This window comes from Phodopus roborovskii, unplaced genomic scaffold (genome assembly GCF_943737965.1).
Source record: "Phodopus roborovskii unplaced genomic scaffold, PHOROB, whole genome shotgun sequence".
Taxonomy (NCBI): Eukaryota; Metazoa; Chordata; class Mammalia; order Rodentia; family Cricetidae; genus Phodopus; species Phodopus roborovskii.
In genome coordinates, this window is record NW_026126598.1 from 361,770 (window position 1) to 388,255 (window position 26,486).

The 26,486-nt window shown below is 55.0% G+C and overlaps 3 protein-coding genes across 12 annotated transcripts in view; 2 read left to right on the top strand and 1 right to left on the bottom strand.

The window, feature by feature from the left end:
* The first annotated feature begins 7,446 nt into the window (after positions 1 to 7,446).
* Ogfod2 (2-oxoglutarate and iron dependent oxygenase domain containing 2) lies at positions 7,447 to 9,945 on the top strand. Its single transcript, XM_051205054.1, has 7 exons — positions 7,447 to 7,610; positions 7,882 to 7,938; positions 8,265 to 8,378; positions 8,460 to 8,559; positions 8,903 to 9,030; positions 9,248 to 9,505; positions 9,575 to 9,945. Exons 1-7 carry the CDS (start codon positions 7,482 to 7,484, stop codon positions 9,836 to 9,838), a joined length of 1,050 nt encoding a protein of 349 aa, XP_051061011.1. The 5' UTR covers positions 7,447 to 7,481; the 3' UTR covers positions 9,839 to 9,945.
* Positions 9,946 to 10,836: 891 nt separating this feature from the next.
* On the top strand, positions 10,837 to 12,981 carry Arl6ip4 (ADP ribosylation factor like GTPase 6 interacting protein 4). The gene is made up of 5 exons (XM_051205057.1): positions 10,837 to 11,052; positions 11,276 to 11,443; positions 11,750 to 12,218; positions 12,600 to 12,669; positions 12,754 to 12,981. The coding sequence occupies exons 2-5, from the start codon at positions 11,287 to 11,289 to the stop codon at positions 12,808 to 12,810; spliced, it is 753 nt and encodes a 250-aa protein (XP_051061014.1). The 5' UTR covers positions 10,837 to 11,052; positions 11,276 to 11,286; the 3' UTR covers positions 12,811 to 12,981.
* A 494-nt stretch (positions 12,982 to 13,475) lies between these two features.
* Positions 13,476 to 26,486, bottom strand: part of Pitpnm2 (phosphatidylinositol transfer protein membrane associated 2) — a 126,784-nt gene continuing 113,773 nt past the window's right edge. For 7 of the 10 annotated variants that reach the window (XM_051205044.1, XM_051205039.1, XM_051205040.1 and 4 more), the window contains 17 exons: positions 25,746 to 25,993; positions 25,123 to 25,312; positions 24,858 to 24,977; positions 23,808 to 24,040; positions 23,247 to 23,425; positions 21,816 to 21,986; positions 21,140 to 21,289; positions 20,157 to 20,321; positions 19,651 to 19,812; positions 18,717 to 18,865; positions 18,387 to 18,503; positions 17,962 to 18,078; positions 17,700 to 17,848; positions 17,442 to 17,591; positions 16,647 to 16,830; positions 16,436 to 16,564; positions 13,476 to 16,350 (listed from right to left, as the gene is read on the bottom strand). In XM_051205044.1, the coding sequence (XP_051061001.1) occupies positions 16,027 to 16,350; positions 16,436 to 16,564; positions 16,647 to 16,830; positions 17,442 to 17,591; positions 17,700 to 17,848; positions 17,962 to 18,078; positions 18,387 to 18,503; positions 18,717 to 18,865; positions 19,651 to 19,812; positions 20,157 to 20,321; positions 21,140 to 21,289; positions 21,816 to 21,986; positions 23,247 to 23,425; positions 23,808 to 24,040; positions 24,858 to 24,977; positions 25,123 to 25,312; positions 25,746 to 25,993 (2,937 nt within the window). In that variant the 3' untranslated portion in view covers positions 13,476 to 16,026. The remainder of the gene's footprint in view (positions 16,351 to 16,435; positions 16,565 to 16,646; positions 16,831 to 17,441; positions 17,592 to 17,699; positions 17,849 to 17,961; positions 18,079 to 18,386; positions 18,504 to 18,716; positions 18,866 to 19,650; positions 19,813 to 20,156; positions 20,322 to 21,139; positions 21,290 to 21,815; positions 21,987 to 23,246; positions 23,426 to 23,807; positions 24,041 to 24,857; positions 24,978 to 25,122; positions 25,313 to 25,745; positions 25,994 to 26,486) is intronic. The other 3 variants (XM_051205047.1, XM_051205048.1, XM_051205049.1) reach the window with 3 other exon arrangements.

Here is a 26,486-nt window from a genome sequence, read left to right on the forward strand (position 1 = left end):
AGAGAACTATGTGGGAAGTCTCAGCAACAGGACCAAGGAGAGGAGAGTACCTGAATTTGAAGACAGTGGAGGAAATGAAACAATCCAACAAGGATAAAGATAAAATAACAAGGGAACAGTGGGAATCTAAGATGTGTGTGGCACTCTGAAAAGACCAAATGTATGGGTTGTAGGCATAGAAGAAGAATCTTGTTCAAAACACACAAAAAACATTCTCAAAATAATCGGAACAGTTTCCCAGAGCTAGGAAAGTCTCCCAGCAATAGACGCCAAACAGACAGGACCAGAGAAGACCTCCCCTTACACTGAAATAAAGTACCACACCTACAGAACAAAGAATATTCTGAAAGCATGACTTGAGAAACATCAGGTTGTATGGGGAAAGGTGGCCATCAGATTGTTCCTCTGAAACTTCAAAAGCCTGAAGGGCTTGGAATGTTTTATATTTCAAGTTCTGAAAGATAACAACAAAACTGTCTGCCATTGTGGAAGGAAATAAAACTTTCCATGATAAAAAAAAAAAATAAAGGAATCTTATACCACTAAGCCAGATCTGCACATGATCTTGAAGGAATCTTCAGAACAAAAAGGTAAATCATTGAAGTCCATCCATGAAGCCAGGAAAGAATTAACCATGAAAGACTATGACTGAGCAAAAGAGGTAAAGACCCCCACAGAGACACACACAACAAAATCAAACAACACACTTTCCAATAACAACTGAATACTAATGGTCTCAATTACCCAACTGAGAGACACAGACTAGTAGACTGGACCAAAACGCAGGAACCACTCATTTGCTGCCTCAGAGAAACACACCTCAGGAAGGGGTTGGAAAAGGTGCTCCAAGCAAATGGTACTAAGCAAGCAGGTGTTAACTAATGCTAATTAAACTGCATTGAGATTGCCTGTCACCCCAGCCAGAAGACTATGATTAAGAAAACAAATAACAACACATGCTAGCATGGATATGGGGACAGGGGACGCTAAGGAAGTCAGCATGGAGGTTTCTCAAAAATCTAAAAATACATACCATATGACCCACTCCTGGGCATATACACAAGGGCTCCATATCTTACCACAGACACACCTTCATATTCATGTTCACAGCTGCTCTATCCACAGTAGCAAGGAAATGGAATCAGTCTAGCTGTCCAAATGATGACTGGGTAATGGCACCGTGGTACATATTGCACGGTGACATTTTAGCCACTTCTCAAAGTAAAATTATGAAAATCTCAGGAAAATGAATAGAACTGGGAAGTATTCTAGAGAGTGAGGTCACCTGGGCTCAAAGAGACGAATATTGCATATTCTTTCTCATACATGGATCCTGGCTTTGGATATGTAGATTTGTGTTGGGTTTGGAGTGGTTATAGCAGTCAGGAAGCTAGAAAGGGTCCATGGAAGTGGGGGTGGGGCAGAGAGCTTAAGGGGTGAGGGGATAGCATGCTTGTATGAAGCAGAATGCTGTGGGGGGGGGGAATGGGAGGGTACAAGTGAGAGGAGGCATTTAACAAGCATTGTTAAGACAGTATGGAAACCCATGACCTCATAGGCTAATTTAAAAAGAGGGACTGTGAATACAGGTACCCTGTGAGAATAAACAATGCTCCCCAAATAACTGTTTGTTTTTTAATGAATACCTCTGTAAGGTTTCAGGCATTATGCTGGCCTGCCCCTGTCACCTGACAGAATGCACTCAGGCAGTTCTCTGGTCACCCCAGGGTTCCCTGGCTGCATATCTGCCGGCAGGTGCAAAGGACCACTTATGCTCTCTTTCTGGTTCCTCTCTTTCCGCTGTCCCCTGGGGCAGACAGGACTCTTCCTTTCTCCCTATTCTCTTCTGTCTTCTGTCTCTTTGCCTCTTTTCTCTGCCTGGCATGTTTGTCCCCCACCTCGTTCAACTTGGCCCGACATGGAATCCGCCAAGGTCCCCCATGTGCTTTATATAGAACAACATCCATGCCAGGTTGTCGGACTTCTCCCTATGAGTTATTCATCAGGAAGTCCTAGAGGTCCCTAAAATAACATGGGATATTCCATTAATCTTGGTTGTCCACCAGGACTAAGTGGTAAGACCCTAAAGCTAAAAATACAGCACATTTTGGTTGCAAGACAGAGAAAGCAAGCTGGAGCTGACATGCAAACTTCCTCCCTACAGGATAGTTTTTATAGTATGGGGAGGTGCTAAGTGGGCCACTGTGGGGAGAAAAGCCATCAGTGGTCTTATTGTGTAGTGAACTCTGCCTGCTACAATACTGCCCTGCCAGGCAAGATGCATTGAACTAGTGCAATAGTGGCGTGCTGTCCTGGGAACAACCAACTACTCTCTAATTGAATCCGTGGCCTGATCCACAGGTCACAACCCATGCCTGGTTGTGTGTCTTAGGGCTTCTATTGCTGTAATGAAACACCACAACCAGAAGCAAATTGGGGGGGCAAGGGTTTGTTTTACTTATACATCCAGGTAACAGACCATCACCAAGGGAAGTTGGGGCAGGAACTCAAGCAGGGCAGCAGAAGCTGATGCAGAGCCCATGGTGGGGTGCTGCTTCCTGGCTTGCTCCTCATGGTTTGCTCAGCCTGCTTTCTTATAGCACCTAGGACCACCTGCCCAGGGGTGGCCCCACCCATAGTGTATTATGCTCTACCACATCAATCATTAATTAAGAAAATGCTCTATAGACCTGCTACAGTACAATCTTATGGAGGTATTTTCTCAACCGAGGCCCCCTACTTTCAGATGATTCTAGCTTGGGTCAAGCTGATATAAAAACCAGCCAGCACATACTGTAATCGTACAGGCCCTAGTGAGGAACCTGCTGTTTTGCTAAGTGACATGTCAAACTGCCTTCTGAATACCTGCACTTATAGATTCCAGCTGCTCTTAGCCTTGTCTAGGGATGCTCCCCTCTGCAGTTGTCAGCAGAGACTTGAAACTGGTCCAAACACAGAATAAGTATCACTGCTTGCTCAGTCCTAAATGGCACATCCTTATCAGCTTTCTCACCATGGCTCAGGGAGCATCCTGGAAGAGGGAGAAAGGAATGAACAACAGGAGGATGGGGGAGGAGCACAGTGAGAGGAATGGGAGGATGGGGAGGAAGACAGTAAGATGAATGGGGGAATGGGGAGGAGCACAGTGAGATGAATGGGAGGATGGGGAGGAGCACAGTGAGATGAATGGGAGGATGGGGTGGAACACAGTGAGATGAATGGGGGGATGGGGAGGAGCACAGTGAGATGAATGGGAGGATGGGGAGGAGCACAGTGAGATGAATGGGAGGATGGGGAGGAGCACATTGAGATGAATGGGAGGATGGGGAGGAGCACAGTGAGATGAATGGGAGGATGGGGAGGAGCACAGTGAGATGAACAACAAGAGGATGGGGAGGAGCACAGTGAGATGAATGGGAGGATGGGGAGGAGCACAGTGAGATGAACAACAAGAGGATGGGGAGGAGCACAGTGAGATGAATGGGAGGATGGGGAGGAGCACAGTGAGATGAACAACAAGAGGATGGGGAGGAGCACAGTGAGATGAATGGGAGGATGGGGAGGAGCACAGTGAGATGAATTACAAGAGGATGGGGAAGAGCAAAGTGAAATGCTGTTTCCTGACCATGTCCTGGCCATTGCACTTCTGGTTATCTGCACAAGGTCAAACCAACATCAATCTTCCAGCAGGCAGCTCTGATGGGACTCATGGTTATAAAGAAAAAAGAAAAGAAAAGAAAAAAAAAGAACAAAGGACAGGAAGGAGTGGAGGAGGGAAAGTGTGTTGAGTGGAGGAGTGGAGGAGTGTGTTGAGGTATCTGGGAGTAGATGATCAAGATATATTATGCTGGGTGGTGGTGGCTCACACCTTTAATCCCAGCACTGGGAAGTCAGAGGCAGGCAGATCTCAGTGAGTTTGAGGCCAACGTGGTCTACAGAGCCAGGACAGCTAGGGCTACACAGAGAAACCCTATCTCAAAAACTAAACAAACAAAAAGATAAATTCTGTGCACATATGAAATTATCAAAGAATAAATAACAGGGGGATGGAGAGATGGCTCATTGGTTAAGAGCATGGGCTGCTCTTGCAGAGGACCTGGGTTCAGTACCCAGCACCCACATGACAGCTCAACCATCTGTATCTCCAGGTCCAGGCGGTCCACTACTTTCTTCTAGCGTCCACAGGCACTGCATGTATGCAATACACAGACCTGTATGCAGGCAAGACATTTGTACAGATAAAATAAATAAATCTTAAAACAGAAAAATTTTAAAGTTACTGTGAAGATTCCAGTCCTCAAGACATCATGGTGTCAGCAGAAGAGTTCAAGGAGACAGAGCAAAGAGCCCAGAGATAAACCACAGACATGGCATTCGCTTTTGAGAAGAGAACCAAGGGGATTCAGAGGAGTAAAGGCTAGCTTGCTGTCGGTGGTGTGAAGCAGCAGCACATCTGTTTGCACAAAGAGGAATCTAGACACAGAACCTATGTCCCTTCAAGGGACATCATGTCACGTGCCTGACCACCCAGAACCTGTTTCAAGGTGTAAAAAGAGAACCACAGAATGGTGCGGGACGGCTTGAGTGTGGTTCCCAGCACCCACGTCCAGCAGCTCTCAACCACCTGCAGTCCCAGCTCCATGTGGGTCTGGCGCTGCTGGGCTCTGGGGGCACCCACATGCATGTGTACATGCCCATACACAGACACACATATACTTATTGGTATGTTTGGTCACAGGAGACCCAGGCCAGTGCTGCCCAACTGCACATACGATTCGGTGCTTCCTGTGAAGTATTCCGCTGCTGTTCCCTTTAGTGACTGAACTTAGACTAGGGCAGGGCATGGGGATACTGTTTGCATGGATGAGTGGGCACTCTAAACAAATGGACCCTACTGACCTTGCAAACTATAAACCATGAAATTCAGTCAGGTGAAGCTGGGGTATGCTGACTGTCTGGAGAGCTGGGCATCCTGGAAAGCAGAGGGCAGGCAGAGCGATAATTAACATTGAGATGAGTAAACAAGTCCCTTTGTGGGTGGCTGGGGTTTCCGGAGGAATCGAGACAGGTGTGAAACTTTAAAAGGCTTCTTGGCAGGCTGGTTCAGGGCCAGGGAGCCAGTGCCTGCAGAGGAAGTAGGTCCTTACAATCCTGCTCTTTGGTCAAAGGCTAGACTTCCTGTAGCCTAGTGACCTCACATCTGAAGGGGATGCTGTTGGAGACTAGGCTGTCCCTTTAGGAACAACAAGTCCAGCTCCATATCTACCACTGTGTGACCTTGGAGGGACCAGTCCCAACTGACCCCCCTCACACTCTCTTTCCTGTGACAAGAATGGAAATTGTAAAGACTAAATTGCACAAAGGTAATGCTGAAAATGTTAGCCATTCTCCCTTGGTCATGTTCAGGTGCACGTGTGTGTGTGTGTGTGTGTGTGTGTGTGTGTGTGTGTGTGTGTGTGTGAACCTGTGGGTCAAGAGCCCTTTGGAGGGCTGAACGATCTTTTCACGGGGATCTCCTAAAACCATTGGAAGACAAAGATATTTACATTACAATTCATAACAGTAGCAAAATTACAGTTATGAAGTAGCAATGAAAATAATTTTATGGTTTGGGGCCACCACAATACAAGGAACTATATTAAAGGGTTGCAGTGTTAGGAAGGTTGAGAACCACTGGCTGGAGTGATGCAGCCATTCAGGACACCTCAGAATTGTGAAGATGCGAAGCCTGATCTACTGTCCGAGTCCCTTGCAGAAGAACAATTCTGTTTGATTCTCTCCCTGAAGCTGGACCTCATCAGTTCTTGATTTTTGAACTTCCGGCCACCAGAATCACTGGCCCACGCTCACATGCATACCTTGCACACTTGCACTGGGGAGAGTCTCACAGCTCCTGTGCATCCAGTGTGTGAACTAATCAAGCTGTCTTCATAAGCTTTGCCCAGAGACCAAGGGCCGTCTGTAGTTCCCTAGGGTTCTAGGGAGGGCACGGAAGACTTTGGTAGCTGGAGCCTTGGATCTCCACAGGGACAGACAATCATAGTCGGACAGGAAGGACAGGCCCCAAGTTACAGGCTGTGAAGGCATCCTCTCCTCGAGGGGTCCAGAGCCTCTATAACAGTCACAGGTAGGCAAGGCTGGGCTTGCCATAGAAAACGGAGCCTGGGATGTGCTGTGTGGGATGCCGGTGCTGTGTGGGTGAATGCCGATGTGTGTGAGGGAGTGTATGCAGAGAGCACTGTCAGTCATCGGTGGGAGATGCCTCTGGATATAGAGCTTGTCAGTAAGTGTGAACAGGATAGTGGTAGTGTGAGGGTGTGGCTACACAGGGTGCACAAGTGTGTCCATCCATGTACGCTAGCATGTGACCTCGTCGGGATTCACAGAGAATCAGTGAAACCATACCTAGCAAACAAAAGAGAAGACGCCACTGGGTTCCCCCACTCAGAGACCCCCCGTGGTGGGAGGGCACCGAGGGCACTCACAGGGCACACTCCTGGGTTCAGATCCCATATAGCTCCTGACTGGATGCATAGGCCGGACACTGCATCATGGAGCCTCAGTTTCACGGTGACAGGCTGGTACCTTGCGTGATGTTTGCTCTAGGGGTGGGAGTTGAGAAACTGGATAGCGGGATAAGAGCTTTGTCCCTCCCATGCACATTCCAAGCTGAGAGGGTTCAGGAAGGGTTCACTGAATTTGGAGCTCAACCGTTCTTGATTTTTGAACTTCTGGCCATTTTTCAACATCTCAACTGTTGAAGAGGGTTCACCCACCCCTTCCAGGCTACTTCCTTCCTTCCTTCCTTTCTAGGCACCTGGGCTATCCCAGAGTGACCTGGCTCAGCGGACCTGCCCTGGGCTGCCCGCAGTGTGTGTAGTGGTGCATTTCCCAGAGGAACCCCGGAAGACGTCAACACAAGTTCTTGAACTTGAGCCGGGGCGAGGGGCGTGCCCGCGACAGACCGAGTCTACCTTTCCGCCCACACTGGCTTCTATCCGAGAGTCGCCAAAGGAGACTTGGAAGTGACTCCGGGACACTCTCCGAGGCAACTCCCGGAGGGCAGGGATCAGTAGTGAATGCCAAACCCGAGCTCAGCCGCACAGAGGGCGCAGCGGTCTTACCTCAGACTCCTAACAGTCCTGTCTTGAGCGCTTCGTCAGGCGACTCCGCAAATAAATTTCTAATAGGACAGAGGGCAGCGTTTAAATCAAGGCTCTGGTCCCGCACTGCGTGCGCCTTGTAAGTGTTCCAGCTCATCCCTTTGTAAAGCGGGGCCACTCGTCCGTACCCTGTGCTGGGGACACCCCCGCCTCGCCCGAGAGGCATCGTTCTAAAACCCCGCAGACCCGCTCCTGCCCTTTCTTCGTTCCTCTCTGTAGTCAGTATTTACAGCGGCCCCTTAGTTGTCGAGGCCACGCCCTTGGCGGGGGAGGAGGACCCGGAAGTGCCGCTACGGAAGCTGGCGCGGCCGCTTCACCATGGCGACGGCCGCTCCGCGGCGCTTCTGCCGGTGCGCTTGCTTCTGCTCTCAGAACCTGTACGTGGCGCGCTATGGGCTACACCTGCGCTTCCGGGACGAGCAGCAGCTGCGCCGTGACTACGGTCCGGTGAGTGGGGGACAGCGAATGCTGGAGGGGCCGGGCACCGGGACTGGCTTTGCCCGAGTTGCAAACCGCGTCTGCACACTTAGCCTCTCGTTGCAGCATGGCATCTCCCTAGAAAGCTGAGAACACGCGTGCGGAGTGCACTGGACAAAAGTTTTCACGGACCTCGATATCCCGTCACTCTCATCCCCGTGACAGGGGTGGGGGGCGCTGAGGCTCACAGATGTTTATTGACAAGTCACATAGTGTTGCTAACTGGCTTTTCTGCTCGCAGCTCCTGCGCAGCCGCGGCTGTGCCAGTTCCAAGGACTTCCAGCAACTCTTGGAGGAGGTAACGCACCTCGCCAGCCCTTCCCCTGGAGTCCTTCACGCCAAAGGGCTTCTTAGCCCTCTTTCCCCAATTCCTGCTTTCACTTAAACCCCGTTCCTAAATCCTGGCCCATTAGAGAGATCGAGAAAGACCAAAATGTCTATATCGTCCCCTTCTCAACAGCTGAGTGGGATAGTCAGGGCCACCACCCCTATTTCAGCTGTCAGGACACCTTGACATCTGTATGGAGACTTACCTTCCAGCCTGGGCCCCACTTTGGTCTTCCTGGGCCTCACATGGCATTGGAGGTGAGTAGTCCCGGTTTGTAACTGCCTTTGCTATTCCAGCTTGAGCAGGAAGTGAGGCGCCGCCGCAGGCTGGGGCAGGAATCAGCTGCCAGAAAAGCCCTCATTGCCAGCTCCTACCACCCAGCGAGGCCTGACATCTACAGCTCACTGCAGGTACTAGGTCTCCCTGCCAGCTTGGAGGTGGCTGCCCTGGTGGGGGATGAATTTTCACAGCTGCCCCGTGTTTTGCTCCAGGATGAGGCTCTGGCCCCTGAGTTTGTGGCTGCCGCTGAATATAGTGCGTCTCCGGGCGCAGGCTTTGAGGGCCTGCTCCAGCGGCTGGAGGTAGTGTCAGGTGAGGTCTTTCAACTCCATTACCAGCCAGCACTGCTGGGAGGTGGTGGAAGCCTGAGGTACCCGGGTGTGGGAGGCAGGGTGCTTTACCTCTCATCTCTGGTCTAAAAATAGGAGCCGCCAGGAACTGGGAAGGCCAGTGGCACCAGTCTGCTGGGCATCTCTCTTATTCACTAATTCTTCCATTCACTCCTTCAATTATTGACCACCCAGCTAGGATCAGGACGGTATGCTACTGTCCCCATTGTACAGAGGGGACAGGCTTGAGGCAGCAAAATGACAAGCTGGCTCATGAGGAAGTTGAATGGGAGCTCCTGGCCCACTCTCTGCCCCTCCTTCTTCAGAGGAGAAGCGCATCTACCGGGTGCCAGTGTTCTCAGTGGAGTTCTGCCAGGCCCTGCTGGAAGAGCTGGAGCATTTTGAGCAGTCGGACATGCCCAAGGGAAGGCCCAACACCATGAACAACTATGGGGTGGGTGAGGCCTTGCCCGTGTACCCAGGGAGTGAGGGGGGTTAGGGCGAGGTGCTCATTGGAGGTGCTGCAGGCATGCTCCCCGCCTTGCTCTGACCCCAACAAGTGCCATGAAGCAAACAGCTCTTGCACTTAGCAACATCTTTGGCTAAGAACTGTGGGGGTGCAGGGTGAGGCTCCCCCAGTCTCCCTGCTGACTGCTGGGAATCCTTCTTAGGTACTGATGCACGAGCTAGGCTTAGACGAGCCTCTGGTGACACCCCTGCGGGAGCGCTTCCTGCAGCCGCTGCTGGCCCTACTGTACCCAGAGTGTGGCGGGGGCCAGCTTGATAGCCACCGAGCCTTTGTGGTCAAGTATGCACTGGGCCAGGACCTGGAGCTGGGCTGCCACTACGATAATGCTGAACTCACCCTCAATGTGGCCCTTGGCAAGGCCTTCACAGGGGGCGCCCTATACTTTGGGGGCCTTTTCCAGGTGAGTGAGCCCCACCATGCAGGGCCCAGGCAGTTATGAGTACTCCAGCCTGAACCCTACCATCTGCAGGCACCTGTGGCCCTGATGGAACCCCTGGAGGTGGATCACGTGGTGGGTCAGGGTATCCTGCACCGTGGTGGCCAGCTGCACGGGGCTCGGCCCCTGGGTACTGGAGAACGCTGGAACCTTGTCATCTGGCTCCGGGCATCTGCTGTTCGAAACCGCCTCTGTCCCATGTGTTGCCAGAAGCCAGACCTGGTGGATGATGAGGGCTTTGGTGATGGCTTCACCCGGGAGGAGCCTGCCACAGTAGATGTGTGTGCATTGACTTGAGCCTGGTCCCCCCCCCACCCCCAGGTGTTGGTGCTGTGGCAGCAGAGTATTGCCATCTTGGGCAGGGAGGGCAGGAATAAACTGCAGCCATGACACTACTTGGCTCGAAGGGATTTGCTGACTTATGGGTCATTCTTTGGACAGATGAGCTGCAGTTGGGCAGAGTTCCTGAAAGACAAGCCTAGTTTGAGATGAAGCACTGAGGATCAAAGGTAGAGCAGGCCCAGGGAGGGAAGGAGCCCCAAAACGGTGTGGTTTCTAATGATGCCCAGCCTCAACCTGACCCCTGGAGATCTGATGAGGGGTGGGGGGACCCAGTCAGTGGCTCCCAGTGATTTAAGTGGAGTTCATTGGTCTATCCAGTGCTGGAGAGTGGGGATCCAGACTTTCTGGGTTCAAGCCTCTGTTCTGGAATGTCCGGCTATGTGGTTCTGGACTTGCTTGTGCACTGAGTGTTGTAACAGTCCAAAAAGTTGATATTTATAAAACACTTTATAACAGCTCTCTGTTTCCTATTATTTAAGAGCTTGAAACTGGTGATTTGGTGATTGGATGGTGGGTGCACATAGCTGTGCACTGTTGGGGTTACGTATTCCCGGGACTTCTCTTGTTAAAACTTGAATCCTAGGTACTATGGGAAAGTGGTAATATACAGAAACACCTGCCTCCATTCTCACTGCAAAAATCAGATGGAGCAGGGTCTCAGCTGCATACCGGACAGGCAGGGGATTTATTCTTTAATTGGTTGTCATGATCCGTGGCTCCTGATGGCAGCTGTATTTGCGACCTCCACTGAGTGATGTTGGAAACAGTCTTCAGCCTGTCAGAATTCTCAGTCTGGTGGAGCGGACAGGCCGGCAGTCTAATCAGAGGGAACAGTAGGAGGAGGGTGGCTTTCAGGAGAGTGAGAAGCCCGGATTGTGGCTGTCCCTGGGCCACAACCCATCTCCCACCCCACGTAGGGGCGCAAGGTGGAGCCCTACTCCTTGTTAGAAGTGGGTGAGTCAGAAGCGGAACCCAGGGTCCGGAACTAAAGGCAGCATGGACTGAAACTCTACCCGGATGGTCGTCCACAAAGGACACATCCCGGAAGCTGACCGGAAAAACTCAACTGGCCGCTGTTTCCTCAAGCAGAGGCAGGCTGTAGACTGGTGGTTGGCGCTGGAACCGGCGGCCCTCGAGATTCATCTCTGGCAGCCAGGCCGCCTCTTGCAGTTGAGGAGTTCCCACCCGGCGCAGAGACCAGTGCGCAGGCGTGTGGGCGGGGCGGGCCCTTAAAGGGACCGCGCGGTGCGGAGTCGCCGAGCGTGAGGCTCTCGGGTGGGAATGGCTACTAGGTGCCCGGAGGACCAGGCCCCGTTGGCACTGAGTTTGGATCTACTCTGTGGACGTGCCCAAGAAGAGGCTCAGGTTAAAGTCACCTCTCCCGGTCTCTAGCCCGTTTTGCTATGGCTCACGTTGGCTCTCGCAAGCGCTCGAGGAGTCGCAGCCGTTCCCGGGGTCGGCGGGAGTCAGAAAAGCGAAGTAAGAAGAGCAGTAAGGACGCCTCGAGGAACTGCTCAGCCTCCAAATCCCCAGGTCACAAGGCCAGCAGCACCTCTGAGGGTGAGCACCACAGAGGCGGGGAAAGGGGCGTGAAGCGTCTGCGCTGCGGGAGCTTGTGTCTGTCGGTCTGCCCCGGGGAGTGAGGGATTCGGGATAGACCCTGGACTGAGGTCCTCGGGTGGGAAGGAGGCTCGGTTGGGTGGAGCATGTGCCTTATTCATGCTTCAATGCACTGGGACTCTGAGGTCTGGCCTGGCCACCCTGCCAGGCACACAGTGACTTCTAGAACCCCAAAGAAGGTTCGGAATATGCTCTTGGAGAGCTGGTTGGGAGGGACGGAGGCCTTACCTTCTCCCTGCATCACAGAGAGAAGCAAGCACAAGGCTCGGCGGACAGCGAGGTCCAGTTCTTCCTCCTCCTCTTCCAGTTCCTCCAGCTCCGCATCGTCCGCATCCTCCAGTGATGGGCGGAAGAAGCGGGCCAAGCACAAGGATAAGAAGAGGAGGAAGAAGAAGAAACGGAAGAAGAAGCTGAAGAGGAAAGGCAAGGACAGACCTGGGGTGGTGCACCCGGCTGAGGCTTTGCCCGGCCCCTCGCTGGATCAGTGGCACAAATCAGCCGGGGAGGACAGCGATGGCCCAGGTACCGTGTGGGCCAGCTTGCGGCGGGGAGAGGGTGCTCCCTCCAGTCTGAGACCCCCTCCATATTCCCTTCCAGTCCTGACTGATGAGCAGAAGTCTCGTATCCAGGCCATGAAGCCCATGACAAAGGAGGAGTGGGTTGCTCGACAGAGTGTCATTCGCAAGGTGGTGGACCCAGAGACAGGTCGTACAAGGTGTGTGGGGCAGCAGGCGCAGCCGGCTAGTCCCGCCCTCAGTTCAGTCGGGAGGATCTGCCCAGGGTATGCGCTTGAGGGTGGGGAGCTGCAGCCACTACTGTCACAGACAAAGCTTGTGGTGCGACATCCCAACTGTTATCCCCGTGCCCCTTTGAGTAGTGGCAGGACTGGAAGAGCCGTGTGGCTTTGCAAATGGTGGCTGTGACAAAGGAGAGCCTGCCTGGACTGCCTCCATCCTGGCCCCAGGGTGGTTGGGACGAGGGGCCAGGCTCCTCCTACTTGAGATGGTTGGCTTGCCTTGGGGTCCCTTTCCTTGGGTGGTTTTGGTGTAAGAGTCCCAGGCTCTTTCTTGCTGAGCTGATGCCCTCTGACCCCCAGGCTCATCAAGGGAGATGGTGAGGTTTTAGAGGAAATCGTAACCAAAGAACGACACAGAGAGATCAACAAGGTTGGTGTCACCATTCTGGCCATGCTGTGCCCACGCGGTGTCTACACTCAGTATCTCATGCTTCTATCCTGTTTTCTTTCCCAGCAAGCCACCCGAGGGGATGGCCTGGCATTCCAGATGAGAGCGGGCCTGCTTCCCTGAGAACCCAGGTCTGTGTACTCCTGGTGGTGCCTTGGAGACAGATGGGTCCAATTGCCTTTTCTCCTGTGGGTGGCCTCTGGCCCAGGCCAGCATCCTCTTGGGTGCAGTGAGTGGCCTCCTAAGCACCGGATTGGGAGAGTATAGTGTCAATATTAAATAATCTTGGTCAGAGTTCCTGTCTTGTTGCTTTCTGTTCTAAGGGGTGGGACTATTGCCATTTGACTTCTAGAAAAACATGCTCATCTTTGGGGAAAGCTGGCATGTCCTCTAGTGGGAGTAAGTAAACACCACTCAGCCTCCCTGTTCTCTTCACTTTGACTCAGCCTGGACCAGACCTGATCCTACTCTGGCTGAGTCAAACTCGGCCTTGGTCCTTAGGTTGAGCTCATTAGGCCATTGCTTGTGTCCTGTTTCATAGGAGCCTGGCCGGGCAGGAGGCCCAGCTCTGGTTGACTGGCTGTGTTCCCTGGGGAGCAGAGGCCAGCAAACCTACCTCACCAGGTCTGTGCATGAGAGGGGCAGTCAGTTCTCAGGTGTGTGCTGACGTCACAGTGGTGAGTCTGTATTACTGCGGTAGATGTCCCTATGCACGACACCTTCAGTATCGTGCCCCACCCACACACCAGGAGACCCATGGTGCCGCCACAGTAACACAAGACCAGAAGGAAGCCTCCTGCTTCTTTAATTGGTGTAACAGACTGTGACATGGTATACAGAGAGCACACTCAGGCCAGACGATGCAGGGACAGCGTGGGGTGGGGTCAGGACACACAGTTCACACATCGTCCAGAGAAACAGATGGCACAGGACACACGGGAGGGGGCTGAGATGTGAAGATGTCACAGGGTAGGGTGATGGGCAGCTCACACAGAACCAGGGAGGGGGTGGGGTTCTTTGCTGAATCCTCCTTTAGAAATCAAAGAGAAGGCAGGTGGTTGGTGCTGGGTGGCATTGAGGCTCAGTCCTGGGGACTGTGGATGGGGAGGGACTGACTAAGGCTTCTATTCTAACAGGCCTGGGGTGGGCAGCAGGCAACAGGGCCTGCCTCACCCTTTGGTTACAAATGGCCAGGCCTGAGCCCTGCAGCTCAGCACCTGACACTGTAAACATTTTTTGGTATTTTTAAGGGACTTTGACCTTCCTCTCTTAGTCTTTATAAAGTGGGGCTTCCTTAAGAGAATTAGCCAAAGGGAATCTTAAGGGAAGCAGAGAGCAGACTTGAGTGAGGCTTGGGGGGGGGGGGGCTGCCCGTCTCACCATCTATGGCTAAGGGCCCTGGGAGAGTCCCAGGGGACTATTGCTGTTATCCTTGGCATGGCTGGCGGCTGGGCAGGCAGGGGCATTCACAGCCACAAGGGGCTGCCCAGGGGGAGAGACCAAGCCCACTGACCCCAGGGCCTCCCTGGCCTTTATTGCAGGTGGCCTGAGGCTTCCAGATGGTTCTCCCAATGGCTGGTCACCTAGGATGAGGAAAGACAGTGGGGCTAAGGGAGGAGGCACTGGCCACTGGGACCCCTAGTGGGTCAGTGATTGTAGGCCAGCAGCTTCCTTCAAGGCTGGGAAGGGGGTAGACATTGCACTTTCACTGTGACAGTTCATGGAGCCTTGGTCCATAAAATAATCACTGCTTTATACAGAACTCACACAACAAAGCCACACCTTCAGGGAAGACCATGAAGGTCTCACCTCGCCAGACTTTTCTCTGCACAAAATAAATAGCTTAAATAGCTTTCTTTCTGTCTCGTCCCACCATGGCGGGGCATCACTCACTCCTGTGCTCTTTGCGTCTCTACAGCAAAGGCAGCGTCTCCTGTACACCTGCAAGCCTAGCCACTCGGCCCTGAGTCTGAGTCCAGCTTGGCAGCTCCTCAGGCACAGAGCCCCGACACTGGACAGCTGGCCTGAGCTGGGTGGGCTCGGCCAGCACAGGGAAGGTGCAATGGAATTGTGCTCAGTGCTGCGGGGAAGGCAGGGCTCAGACCCAGCATGTGGGACACCTGTCCTTGTTTAGGGAGAAATAAAATGGCTGTCTGCCCTTAAGCTGACGCAGCAAGCTGTGGCTTCTTGGAGTAGACATTCAACAGAATGGCATTAAGAAAACCTAAGAGCTCCACCCACCCCAGAGTAGGAAGTCGGTGGAATTGTGGGTCAGGTGAGGCGAGAAGCCCACACCTTGCCAAGTGGACCAGGTGCAGGGCCCACAGGCCAGACTGAGTGGGACCCTGTCACAGTGCTGGGTGTCCTAATGTAGCAGGCTGCACTGGCACTGAGTTAAGAAAGCAGCCAAGGATTGCCTGTTAAAAAAAACCTTATAGAAACCAGATGGAGAAGTAGAAAGGCGTAGAAACGCGACGGGCAGCAGCCATGGCATGGGGCCCCAGCCTATGGCAGGCGAGGAGGTGGAGGCCAGGCTTCTGCAGGCCCAGCTGCCCAAGATGGGTTACCAGGAGCCGGCTATGCACTTTGCTGGCCTCGAGCCTGTGCTGTGCTCAGGGCCTGCACTGAGCTCTGGGTAGGGCAGGTGGATGGGTGGGCAGCAGTCTGGGACTGCCACTGGGCTGCCACAGTGCTGGCAGGCCAGGCAAGCGGCAGAAATTAAGATACAGCCTTTCTCTCCTGCTTGTGTGAAGATTTGCCACACTGGAGTATTCTGTGTGGTGACAGGTCCTGGATCAGCAGATACTGGGTTTCATGCATGTCAACATGTCTGGAGCCAGAAGAGATGGTTACGGGTCTCCACTCTCAAAAAACCAGTGCAAAACCAGTGAGGTTGGACAGTTGAGAACTGGAGTCAACAAGAAGCAGGCTGGGCCCCCATTGGAGCTGCTACCAAATGGGAAGGGGCGCCAGTAGACAAGAAGGCGGCAGGCCGGGCTTAGACTCACGCCTGGCACCAGGAGGCTGAGAGATCAACACAGGGCAAAGATGCCCAAGAATGCCTCCCGGGCTGGGCTAAGTGGCCCATCCTGGTTCCTCTTCCAACATGGGCTGGACATCCTGCCAGTTCCATGACAAGCTGGGCTCCTCAGAGCCTAGGGCATGAGGCAAGGCTGGGAGGGCTGTTGGCATGGCCATGTCTTCCAAGGGGCCCTGGGACAAGCTCTCAGGCCATGTCTGTGCTTGTCCCCAGCCACCTGTGTGCCCAGGCCAGGCCTCCCAGTGGGGCCGGTGCCCTGGCCTAGCACCATGGAGACCACAGCGGCTCCTAACGGTGTCCTATTTGGGTCCTGTGGCTGCCCCTGGTTCGAGCCGGCCTGTCACGGCACGACCCCAGCAGCTGGCTGCCACACTCATGCTGCGCTGGCCGCGCTGCTCACTGTCCATCTGGCTCTGTGTCCGATCGTGCCGATGGCTGGGCCCGCTAGGCTGGGCTGAGATGGTACGGAGCAGGTGGTTCCGGGAGCGCAGGAAGTCACCCTGGCCAGGTAGGCCGAAGCTGCCCTTGCGCAAGGCCATGCGTGTGGCTGTGTTTCGGGCTGGACGTGCTCGGTGATTGTACTTGAGCTGGGCCAGGTGGGCCGCATAGCCATCTGTGATGAACTGTAGGAGTAGCAGGGTGGGTTGTTAAGCAGCCTGGGGGGCTCCCCAAGTGGCCCATGTGTGCCCTTCAGTATGCCCTACTCACCTGGCACTGTTGCTGCAGCTTCTTTGTGGGCCGGCCCACAATGTAGATGTGCATGGGAGACAGGCTGATGGAGTTATAGACCGCCACGTCCTTTGTGGAGCCGTAGGCCGCATGTGCGCGCAGGTGCAACTGTGGATGAGGCAAGAACATGGGTGTAGGCTGGGCCCACCTTCTGACCCCCCCTCCTTTACCCAGTCCTCCTCGGCCCCACCTCAGAGATGAGCAGCTTCAGAAAGTTAGCCTTGTGCCGCAGCGGGTCGTGCACCAGGCCATCACAGAAGGACACCACACCATGGGGGAAGTTGTGCTGAGCTAGCCAGGCCACCACCCGCTGCTTCTGCATGTCGGGCCGGCCAGTCACATAGATGATGAGGTAACCCAGGTCTTGCCAGTGCCTGCAGAGGCAAGGGGCAGGCATGGTGTCCCCAGGCTGCCCTCCTCCCTGTTGAGCTGCCCTCTCTCCTGCTCAGCTGGAGCTCATTTGGGCCATTGAAAATTAATCTTCAGTTGGGCCTTGAGATGTCCCCTGCCCTAATGGCAATCCCAGACACTCATAAGGCTGAGGCAGGAGGATGGCAAATTCAAGACAGCCTGGGCAATTTAGTGACAGCCTGTCTCAAAAAGTGAAGAGGGCTGGAGTGTAGCTCATGGTACAGTGCTCACACTTGCCTTGTATGGGTGAGGCCCTGGGTCCAACGCCTAGCACCACACAGGGAAAAGAGGAGAATACATTTTGGCCAGGGCTTGAACAGTGATGAGGGTGAATGGCAGTGTCAAAGCCTCTCTGGACTGAGCTCGGGAGGCAGGTGTCCTAGGTCTCCTCAAAGGAGGCATTCTTGGAACTGGACCGGCATCAAGTGTGCCAGCAGCTTGCTTGAGGGTCCACCAGGCAGTGGCGGTGCTGGCTCAGGTCCTCAAGGCTGTGCTGTGTGCAATTTCCCCCTCCCCCTGGTCTGCAGCCCACCCACCTTCCAAAAGTCACACCAGGCCCCTAAGGGCCACTCACCGCACCACATCCACAGCTCCGGCGCGCACCTTGGGGTCACTACCCATGATGGACACGCTGGCAGCAAAGGAGCCATCAATACTGAAGACCACAAACTCTGTACCCTTGGGGAGCACGGTGATGTAGCTGTCGGCAAATGTGTGGTCTCCCCTGGTCGTCGGGGACAGCTCGTCAGAACCGGCCGGAGCCCACCCCCACCCCTGGCTCCCATACCCAGGAGGCTGGCCTTGCTCTGCCTGCCCCACCAGAGGCACATACCTGACCACCATCTTGATGGGGTAGACACCCACCCCCAGGCGGTGTGTCTCTGGGATGGTGTAGGAGACACGCCCACTGCTATTGGTCACCAGAGTGTCCAGGTACAGCCACTCACCTGAGGGTGGCTGCGTCATGATGTGAACATCCACCTGAAACCCAGTAAGCTGGTTACAAACTGGCCACGGCCTGGCCTCGGGCCCCATACTCTGGCCAGCAGAATGGAGGGACTATCCCATTCTCACCTACTATACCATGTCCTCACCTTCTCCCCAGTCAGGGTGACCATGTCCAAGGGCCCGTACATGAACCGGCCTGTCACAACCTGTGGTCCATCCTCATTGGCAACTGCGTCATTGATCCGGTGGTTGGCTGTCACATTCTGGGGAGGGGAGGGCAAGGTAGCTGAGGCGGGGGGATGGAGAGTGGTTGGGGTCTTCTGGGCTCAGCTAATACCTCTGTGGATGGGTCTGAGGGCTGAGCTTGGTTTCTGAGCTATGGTCCAGCCAGCAACCTGGCCAGGCCAGGAGGAAGGGGAGCCAGCCTCCGCTGTACTTTCTTCACTCCCAGCTCCTACCCCTCTCCTCACTGATCAGATACCATGGCTCACAGCAACGTTATGTAGCTTCTGATTGCATGGAACTAAATAGGATGATGACTGTGGGGCCCAGGCACCCCGAAGGCCCTCACCCGCAGCTTCACATGGGTGCGCTTGCGCTGCCACTTCTCTCTGGGCTGTGAAGGTGTGAAGACTGACACCTCCTTGCCATCCAGCTCCAGGATGCTGGAGCTGTCGTGTCGCATGACCTGGGGAACAGAGTCAGGCTGTGGGGCAGGCTCAAGCTTGGGAGGCTGCTCTGGAAAGGCAAAGCATCTCCAGGAACTGGCAATGGACAGCTGGGGTCTGTAGGACTATCACACCCTCCATCTTGGCTGTGAATGTGCACTTTCTCCCACCCCAACACTCTGTAGGCGTCAGATACCCCAGTGGGAGGCCCGTTGTGTCTGGGCAGTAGGTACCTGTCTCAGCAGAAAGGAGACTACGTCAGTGGACTCCCAGTAGCTGGCGTGGAAGAGGTGGGGCAGGGCCACCGTGGGGAAGGCCGTGAGGGCGTCGGGGCAGTACAGGGCATAGTCAATCCGCTTCTGGCCCCACCACTTGGCCGCGACTGCCAGGAGGAAGCCGGGGGGAAGGGTTGTGATTGCACTGTTGGGCTCCAGGACTGAGACCCTAGTGGGTCACTTGGCACTCAGGCCTGTTCATCTCAGCCTAGCCCTCCCTCCAGGTGCAGTCAAAGAAGGTTTTCTCCCAGGCTGGTGACAGGCAAGCAGGTATGCAGAAAGTGCCCACAGGCAGCCTTGCTGCCCACAGTACAGAGCCCTGTGGCAGTGCTGAGGGGCACAAGGATTTCTGGAGCTGGATGAACTGTCTCAATGCTGTTGGTGACTGAGAAGTGTCCCTAACCTAGGCCCTGCCCAGGCCCTCTCTCTATAGTCTTACTGTTCCCAGGCTTGGACATGTGAAAGGAGGCACAGAGAGACCTTGGTTTGAGGCCTCTGAAACCTCCAGGCAAGGCTCACTGTCTTTCTGGTGCCTTGCCTACTGCAGAGAGAAAGGGATGAGGGGTGAGGACCAGGGCCTTCCAGATAGAGGAACCCGAGTGTCCTCCCTCAAGGGAGAAATAGCATGAGGCTTGCTGTGCCTGGTGGCTGCACATAAGTACCCATCTGGTGGTACCTGTTTTTATAAGGCTTTGCTCCCCTGAGTTCTGCCCATGGCCTGTGAGATAGGACCCCTCAGGTAGCTCCAGCCCTGCCCTCTCCTCCCTACCCAAGGCTGTGTTCCCGGTTAGCCTCAGCACAAGCTGAGGGGCCTAGCAGTGAGCTGGTGAGGCATGCTTGGCAACAGTGAGGGAAATTGGGTTAGAGAGGAGATTGCTGTGGTTGGGGGTACCTTCTCCGATGTCCAAGTCAGGGATGCAGGGGAACCTCTCCAGGTTGGGGCTCACCTGCCTTGCCCTGGCACGGGGACCCTGAATGGTAGGGGATGGGGGGGGCAGGGCGAGCAAGGATAGGCGCCTGACGCTGGGGGTGTGGCTGAGCGACGAGGGACCCTCTGAGAAGCAAGAACAGGGGAATGGTTCAGACACACACACACACACACACACACACACACACACACACACGGGACCCCTACAGGGACCGGAAAGGATATGAGGAAAGAGCCAGGACCTACCAAGGGAAGACCCTTAAGAAAGCTGAAACCTCAGAAACCCACAGCAGTCCCAATCTTGGCCCAGCTGCTCCAACCACAGCCTCTAAAGTTTCATCTCCACCCTCCCTGTGAGGTCACCGTAGGCTGGCACTGCTGCCCAGGCGTTGTGGTGGAAGTACCCTGGCCCTGCAGGGGCTCAGCACTTGAGATACCACTATGGCCCTCTCCTCAGGGATGATACTCACTCTGGGCAATGCTGGATGCTGTGTAGTTCTCCGCCATGCCTGACACCTGACTGGCAATGCTGATCTCACTAGCTCTGCGGAAACCACGGCTGGCAGGAGCTGTACCGGGCGATGAGGGGGCTGCATGCTCTTGGAAGACTGTGTTGTGGGTCTGGAGTGCATCCGCTGTTGTGGGGAGGGGCAGGGACAGAAGTCCAGGTAAGAGAAGCCCTGCCTGACCATAGATCTCCCAGCAATGGGAGAGGTCAGCTTGCCAGGTCTGGCGTGCACCGGGGTGCAGCTGGTTTAGGGTCTTGAGAGCCAAGGGCCTGAGCTGAGGCAGGGAGGGAAGGGCTGGGCAGAGAAGGGTGGACAGATGGACACAGACATGGGGGGGGGAGGCAAGGTATGGGTCCCTGCCCTCCTTGGCCACTTCTTCCCCATATCTGGCTCCACAGCTGCTCTCTTGGGCCAGACTGGGCCAGGCCACAGATTAGCAGCGTGACCTTGGGCAGCTTCCCAGAGATGCTGTGTGTAGGCCTAGGACAGAGCAGCCCTCCCATGTAGGCTAGGGCCCAGGTTGCAGGCGGGACAGAACAGGGCTCAGCTGGAGGAACCAGTCTGGATGATATATCAGAAGGGCCTGCACATTCTCAGGAAGGAAGACGCATAGAATCAAGGTCTTCTAGCTGAAAGGTGAGGGGTGGTTGCTTGAGACCTCCCCTATGTTCTGTCTGCTCCCCATAGCCTCAGGAAAGTGAAATAGCACCCTTGGAAGTCACATGCTGCCTGACACTGGGACAGCTTCTGTCCATTTCTGGGGAACTGTGACCCTCAACTTATGGATCATTGTGTACAGAGAGGAGGCGCCAAGACTAACTTCCCATGCCCTTGTTATCAATGTCCCGCTGACTCTGAGTGGCCAGAGAGGGCATGAGGGGGGTAGAGGACCCAGGGATAGCAGGCAAGCAGACATCAGTCACCAGGAGTGGGGGGGTACACACACTCAGCACAGCCCAGGCTCTGGCGGGGCCCATCCTGCCAGGTGAGCGCGGGAACGGGGACACTGGTCTCCAGGAAGCTGTCCCCGTGGGGGAGAGGGGCCAGGGGGCCGCCCTCCAAGACCAGCTCTGGGTTTCTCTGCACGGTCTCGACTGGAGGCAGACGGGAAGAGAGCAGAGAGGACAAGAACAGACACTCAAGTGGGCCATCTGCACATGTGCTGACACAAACAAGGCTCCTCGAGGACCAGGACATGACAACAGGATGCCAGACTACACACTGCAGCAAGGGGCCAGGCCATTGCCTCCTACACTCCCAGCCATCTCTGGGCCAGCTGCCTAGCGCATGGGCCCAGTCTACACTACCCCTTTGCAGAAGGTTTGTAATTCCTTCCCCATTGGAGGCCCTAGGCAGTAGGGAAGGGAATATGGCCCTGGCTGTTACTGGGAACCCTTGGAAGGCTTAGATGGGCAGAAGTCCCTCTTGCCCCACTGGGATCGGGGAACATGACTACATCTGCACCTCAGCAGGTGTTTATGTGGAACACATGTTCTCTGGGGACAGGTGTCTTGATGCTGCTTCCCTTCTGAAAGACCCACAGTGTTTTGGGGGCTACACCATAGCAGTCATAGTTTTTCCCAACTTGAAAAGAATCCCCACCTTCCTGGGGAGCCTCACCCAGCAGTGTGGAGCAGCCATCCCCCAGAGGGTAGCGCTGGTATCGGGGAACGCTGAAGGGCGGCAGGGTGTGGAAGCACCGCTCCAGCAGCGGTTCTAGGCGGGAAGCTGAAGGGTCCGCAGGGTGGAAGAGGTTGTACACTTGTTGACAAGCTGGTCGCAGCTGGAAAACTGGCAGTGGGAGGTGAAGGAAGAGAAAGGAAACTCTGGGTAGTAGTCGGGGGCCTGGGGCCCAGGCTGCCTTGGCCATGCGTTTTTATCAATTTGGGATCTGTGTGGATCACTGTCCTCTTACTAGTAAAGGTAATTTCTTGAGTCAGAGTCTCATTATGTAGCCCCTGCTCATATTGACCTGCCTCAGCCTGCCAGGAGCTGGCATTATGGATATGTGTCATTGTGCCCAGCTCCATTTTTTTTTTTTCTTTTTAGTTGGAAAAGTGACAGTGACACTGGTAAGAACCAGTTTGGCACCCAAGGGAATGTGTTCAACAGCAGAGTGGAGGGCTCCTTCTAGTTCAGGCTCCCCTGTGGGGCGCCACGTGTCCTCGGCACGCTGGCTAGAGTCACCTCCACCCCTGCCCACCCAGTGCTTGCCCATTCCTAGGCTGCATCCTGGCACTGTGAGGAAGGTCCCAGGAGTTAGGCACCTCCCTTCCAGTCCACCCCGTGCACGTGTGCGCTAAGCTTTCTGGTCTTTTCACACCAGCATGTGTAGTTCCACCTTGTCATTCTTCGGGGCGGCAGGGGATCTCACAGAATGGCTATGCATGTGTGTGAGAATCTGTGAGATGTCTCTTAGCAAGGCGGATGGCCCTAACCTACAGGGGGACAGCCGCCCCTGCGCAGTATGCTCAGTTGTGGAGTCCCCTCATGGCTGAGCCTTTCGCTCACCAACAGGGCTGCTGTTGTGTCTTGTGGAAGAGAAGGAGTGGGGGCACTGAGCCTAAGACCTTCACTTTAATCTAGCCCCATAGCTCACCTGCTCTTTGCTTGTCTAAGCCCCACTGAGCCTGTTTCTCTTCTGCCACTGGGGGGATAGCAGCTACTGTGGGGATCATGTGCATCTCTGGGGCTGTGCTGGCTAACCCTAGTAAGGGTCAGGGATTACTGGGAAGGTGGGATGCCACCTCTGCAGACTGTGAGGCATCATGGCCTCATCTGTCTCTATGGGTAGACCCTACGTCAGAGACCGGATCTGTTTTATCTGACCTCCCTGACCCTGCTGTGTGTCCCCTCTGCTTCAGGGGACCTTGGAGAGAGGTATGAAGCAGTAGGTCTCAGGTGACAGCTTCTGGGGAGGCACGCAAGTGCTGTGGCCCTTGACGGGTAGAGAAACGGAAAGGGCTGGCATGTGACCATGGCCTTGCGACTGACCCCCTGGAGGCCCCTGTCCAGCTCATGTTGCCTGCCCTACCCCTGTAGGCTTCTCACCATCCAGGGAGGGGATGACCGTTTTTCTCAAGGCTAGGACTAGCCCCAGTGGGCACCCGAAGAGGAAGAGGTCAGCGATCTCGAAGTCAAACTTGCCCAGGGCCCCGGCACCGTCCAACATCGTGGAGCTGCTTGAGCGGCGTGAGCTGGGCTCATTCCTCAGCACGCTGGCATGGAGGCTGCAGTAGGGGATGTGTAGGTCACCCAGGGTCAGCTTCACAAGGGTCAGGCTGGGTCTCATGGTCCCGAGGGACTGAGTCCTGTGCTGTCACGGCGAGTGCAGGGCTACCTACTGGGCACTCCTAGTGACGGTGGGTCACAACCTCTCTCGGGAGCCTACTATCATTGAGATACCCCTGATGGGTGACTCCGCCTCACTCCCACCCTCAGGATGGTGTATTTCCAGTGGCTAAGGGTGGCCCTTAGTATACAGAGGACCACAGAACCCTGTAAGCTGGGAAGTCCTCCAACAAGGATCGCCAGAACCCCACATGAGCACTTGGCACCCTGGTTCTCCAACGCTGGGCCTTTCTCCTCCTAAGCAGTGTCCCCAAACCCTACCTGGACAGGAAGGCCTGGTGCTGCTGGATGGTGTCCAGCTCATAGGTGGATGAATCACTCCTTTTGCGGGGCAGCTGCCTTCTGGGGTCCTCGGTGCCATTGCTGCGGGGGATGTCAATGTTGCTTCGGCTCAGGTGCCGACTACTCTCCAAGCTGGAGCCTCCGCCACTGCCACTACCACTGGAGCAGTGTGCTGCATTCACCAGGATGCCCGGGGACAGCAGGTCAGCGTCCTGGAATGGCCATGGAGGCTCACTGCCAGGTGGTCCCCAGCCTAGACCCTTCTTCAGAGTTCTGTGAGCCCCTCCCTCCTGACTCCAGGCCCTGCTGGCCACTGCCCAGCTGCAGGCGTCTCACCCAACCAGAGGGGAAAGTCTTGTCTCCCACTGCCCCTCAGACTACTGGCTAAGTCCTAGCAGCCTTCATTCCAGGACTGGCTTGGCACACAGTGATCTCTCCCAGGTGATGGCCACTCTACAGCAGGAAGACACCAGGATCAGACAAAGAGGGGAACAGGGTGTGCCCATCTCACGTCTTAGGACAAGAGCTGTTCCATGCAATGCAGCCCTTGGTGTGTAAGCCACATGCTCTCCTGGGCTCTAACACATTGCAATAATTCTCCAGACCCCAAGCTCTAGCCTGACATGTGTTCACCCACACCAGCAACCTGTGTCCTTCCCATCTGTGTCCCGGGGGATACTGAGGAACATTCAGGCTGCTGTTGACCTGCCTTGGGTATTTTCCTTCACTTAGCCTGAGACTTAGGGGATATATGTTCTCCATATCTCTCCCTCTCATCCCCTGCTGAGCCTCAAGAGCTTGGACATTGTTGGGATGAACAGAACAGACAGAGCATGAATTATGGCATCCAAGTCAGTTCCTCAGGGTCTTGGCTGGGCACATCGCTGTGGGACACAACACCAACCAGATGACGGCTTGGTGCTGTACAGCAGGAAGGGCAGCCTGTCTCCATGGTATATCAGAGACAGCGGGCCTTAGTGGAGTTTGGGAACACAAAGGAGGCCCCACCCTATGACCCTGCTTAGGTACCTGCATGCTGACCACGCTGCCCCGGCGGCTGCTGCTTTGACTCTCAGACACTGGCTGGCCACTGTAGCATAAGGCATCAAATGCCAGGATGCCTCCAACACAATCTCCAATCAGGCAGACCTGGAGGCAAGATGGCAGAGGCCTGAGTCTTCACCTTGCATGCCGGGCTGCTAATTGGGAAAAGCACCCCCCCACACACACACACACCTGGTCCTCTGGCCAGCCCACCCTGAAAGGTCTTTCCCTATCCCTTGCCACCACTCACCTGTCCATTGAAGGTCACACCTTCCTGGGACTTGATAAAGTCTCCATAGGCCATGTTGGCCCGCTGAATCACTGTAGCAACTGCCTCCTGGTACTGGGGTGAAGAAGTGGCCAGCAGGGGCAGGGCAGCCAGGGGTATGTGGTCCTGGCTGCTAGACAGACAGCCCTCATCATGGCTGTAGGGGCTGAGGCTGGGGGGAGGGGCTGGGTCAGCAGAGGGCAGGTAAACTCAGCTTGACCCAAGGGCCCTCCCCTGACCTGCAAAGCAGACCAAGCAGAGCTTCCTGCCCCAAAGTACTTGTGGAGACACTCCCAGGGAGTCCTTGAGACAGCTCTGAGAGCCAGGGCCACCAAGGAGACTCATATCCCAAGGCAGGCCAGCATCCCCACTCTATAGAATGGAACGTGGGCTGGGCCTGGAGGCTGTCCTTATCTGAACTTATCTTGTCTGTACAAGCTCTGCTGCCTAGAGGCTAAGGGGTTGGATGCTGGGAAAAGACAAACTGGATGGAGGACCTAACTCTGGGGAGTCACTTGATGCTCAAGGCCAGAGGTGGGGACAGCTTATGGCTGCTTCTCCCTGCGATGGGACATGATGGGTGTTGGCAGGCACATGCCACTCACTTGGAGACAAGGGCGAAGGCGTCAGCACAGATGGGTGGGCAGGGTACCAAGCGGATGGCTAGGTGGCCTAGGGCACTGGGGTAGTGCACACGCATGACGGTGTCGAACACGTTGGTGATAGTATTGGTGTCACCCTGCTTGGAGCTGGGGTCCCCGGCTCCAGTGTCCAGGATGGTGCCTCCATGCAGCACCAGCAGCAGCACGTGAATCTTGGAGGGTGGCTCGGCTAGTGGCTGGCTCACATCATCCTGCATGAGCAGTGGTGGGCGTGAATTCCTTGCCAGGCCCCAGGTGCCCTAGAGTTTTGTTTTTGCGGTGTTGGGAATTGAACCTCATACATATGTGGTAGGTAAATGTTCTACTCCTGAGCTAAACCCCAGCCTGAGAGACCTGGTTTTGGTTATTTAGTTATGGGGTCTGGGTCTACTGCCTCAGACCTTCCCCTTGGATCCCTGCAAGGACCAGAGACTGGAGGAGGGGGTGTGGCCTGACCAGGGGCACAGCAGACTCAAGAAATGGTATCTTCTAGAGAAACTTATTCAGTCTCAGGCAGCAGCTTCTGCTTGAGTGACCAGCCCTCTGGATGCCTGTACCTGTATGCCTGCTTTTAGGTATAGGTCTGGCTTGGCCCAAATAGTCAGGTCATGCTGGCCTGGAGACATAGGGATCATTAGGAGTGGCCAAGGCTAATGAAGTAGTCTAGCTCTGAGGTACTCCACTCGTCACTCAGTCCAAAGTTCC

What these genes read in the sequence shown, in the direction of transcription:
- Ogfod2 (XM_051205054.1), top strand. Translation starts at nt 7,482, where the DNA reads ATGGCGACGGCCGCTCCGCGGCGCTTCTGCCGGTGCGCTTGCTTCTGC. An exon ending in TCCAGCAACTCTTGGAGGAG is followed by an intron (nt 7,939 to 8,264) that starts GTAACGCACCTC and finishes TTGCTATTCCAG; the next exon opens with CTTGAGCAGGAAGTGAGGCG. An exon ending in GCGGCTGGAGGTAGTGTCAG is followed by an intron (nt 8,560 to 8,902) that starts GTGAGGTCTTTC and finishes CTCCTTCTTCAG; the next exon opens with AGGAGAAGCGCATCTACCGG.
- Arl6ip4 (XM_051205057.1), top strand. Translation starts at nt 11,287, where the DNA reads ATGGCTCACGTTGGCTCTCGCAAGCGCTCGAGGAGTCGCAGCCGTTCC. An exon ending in CCAGAGACAGGTCGTACAAG is followed by an intron (nt 12,219 to 12,599) that starts GTGTGTGGGGCA and finishes TCTGACCCCCAG; the next exon opens with GCTCATCAAGGGAGATGGTG. An exon ending in GACACAGAGAGATCAACAAG is followed by an intron (nt 12,670 to 12,753) that starts GTTGGTGTCACC and finishes TTTCTTTCCCAG; the next exon opens with CAAGCCACCCGAGGGGATGG.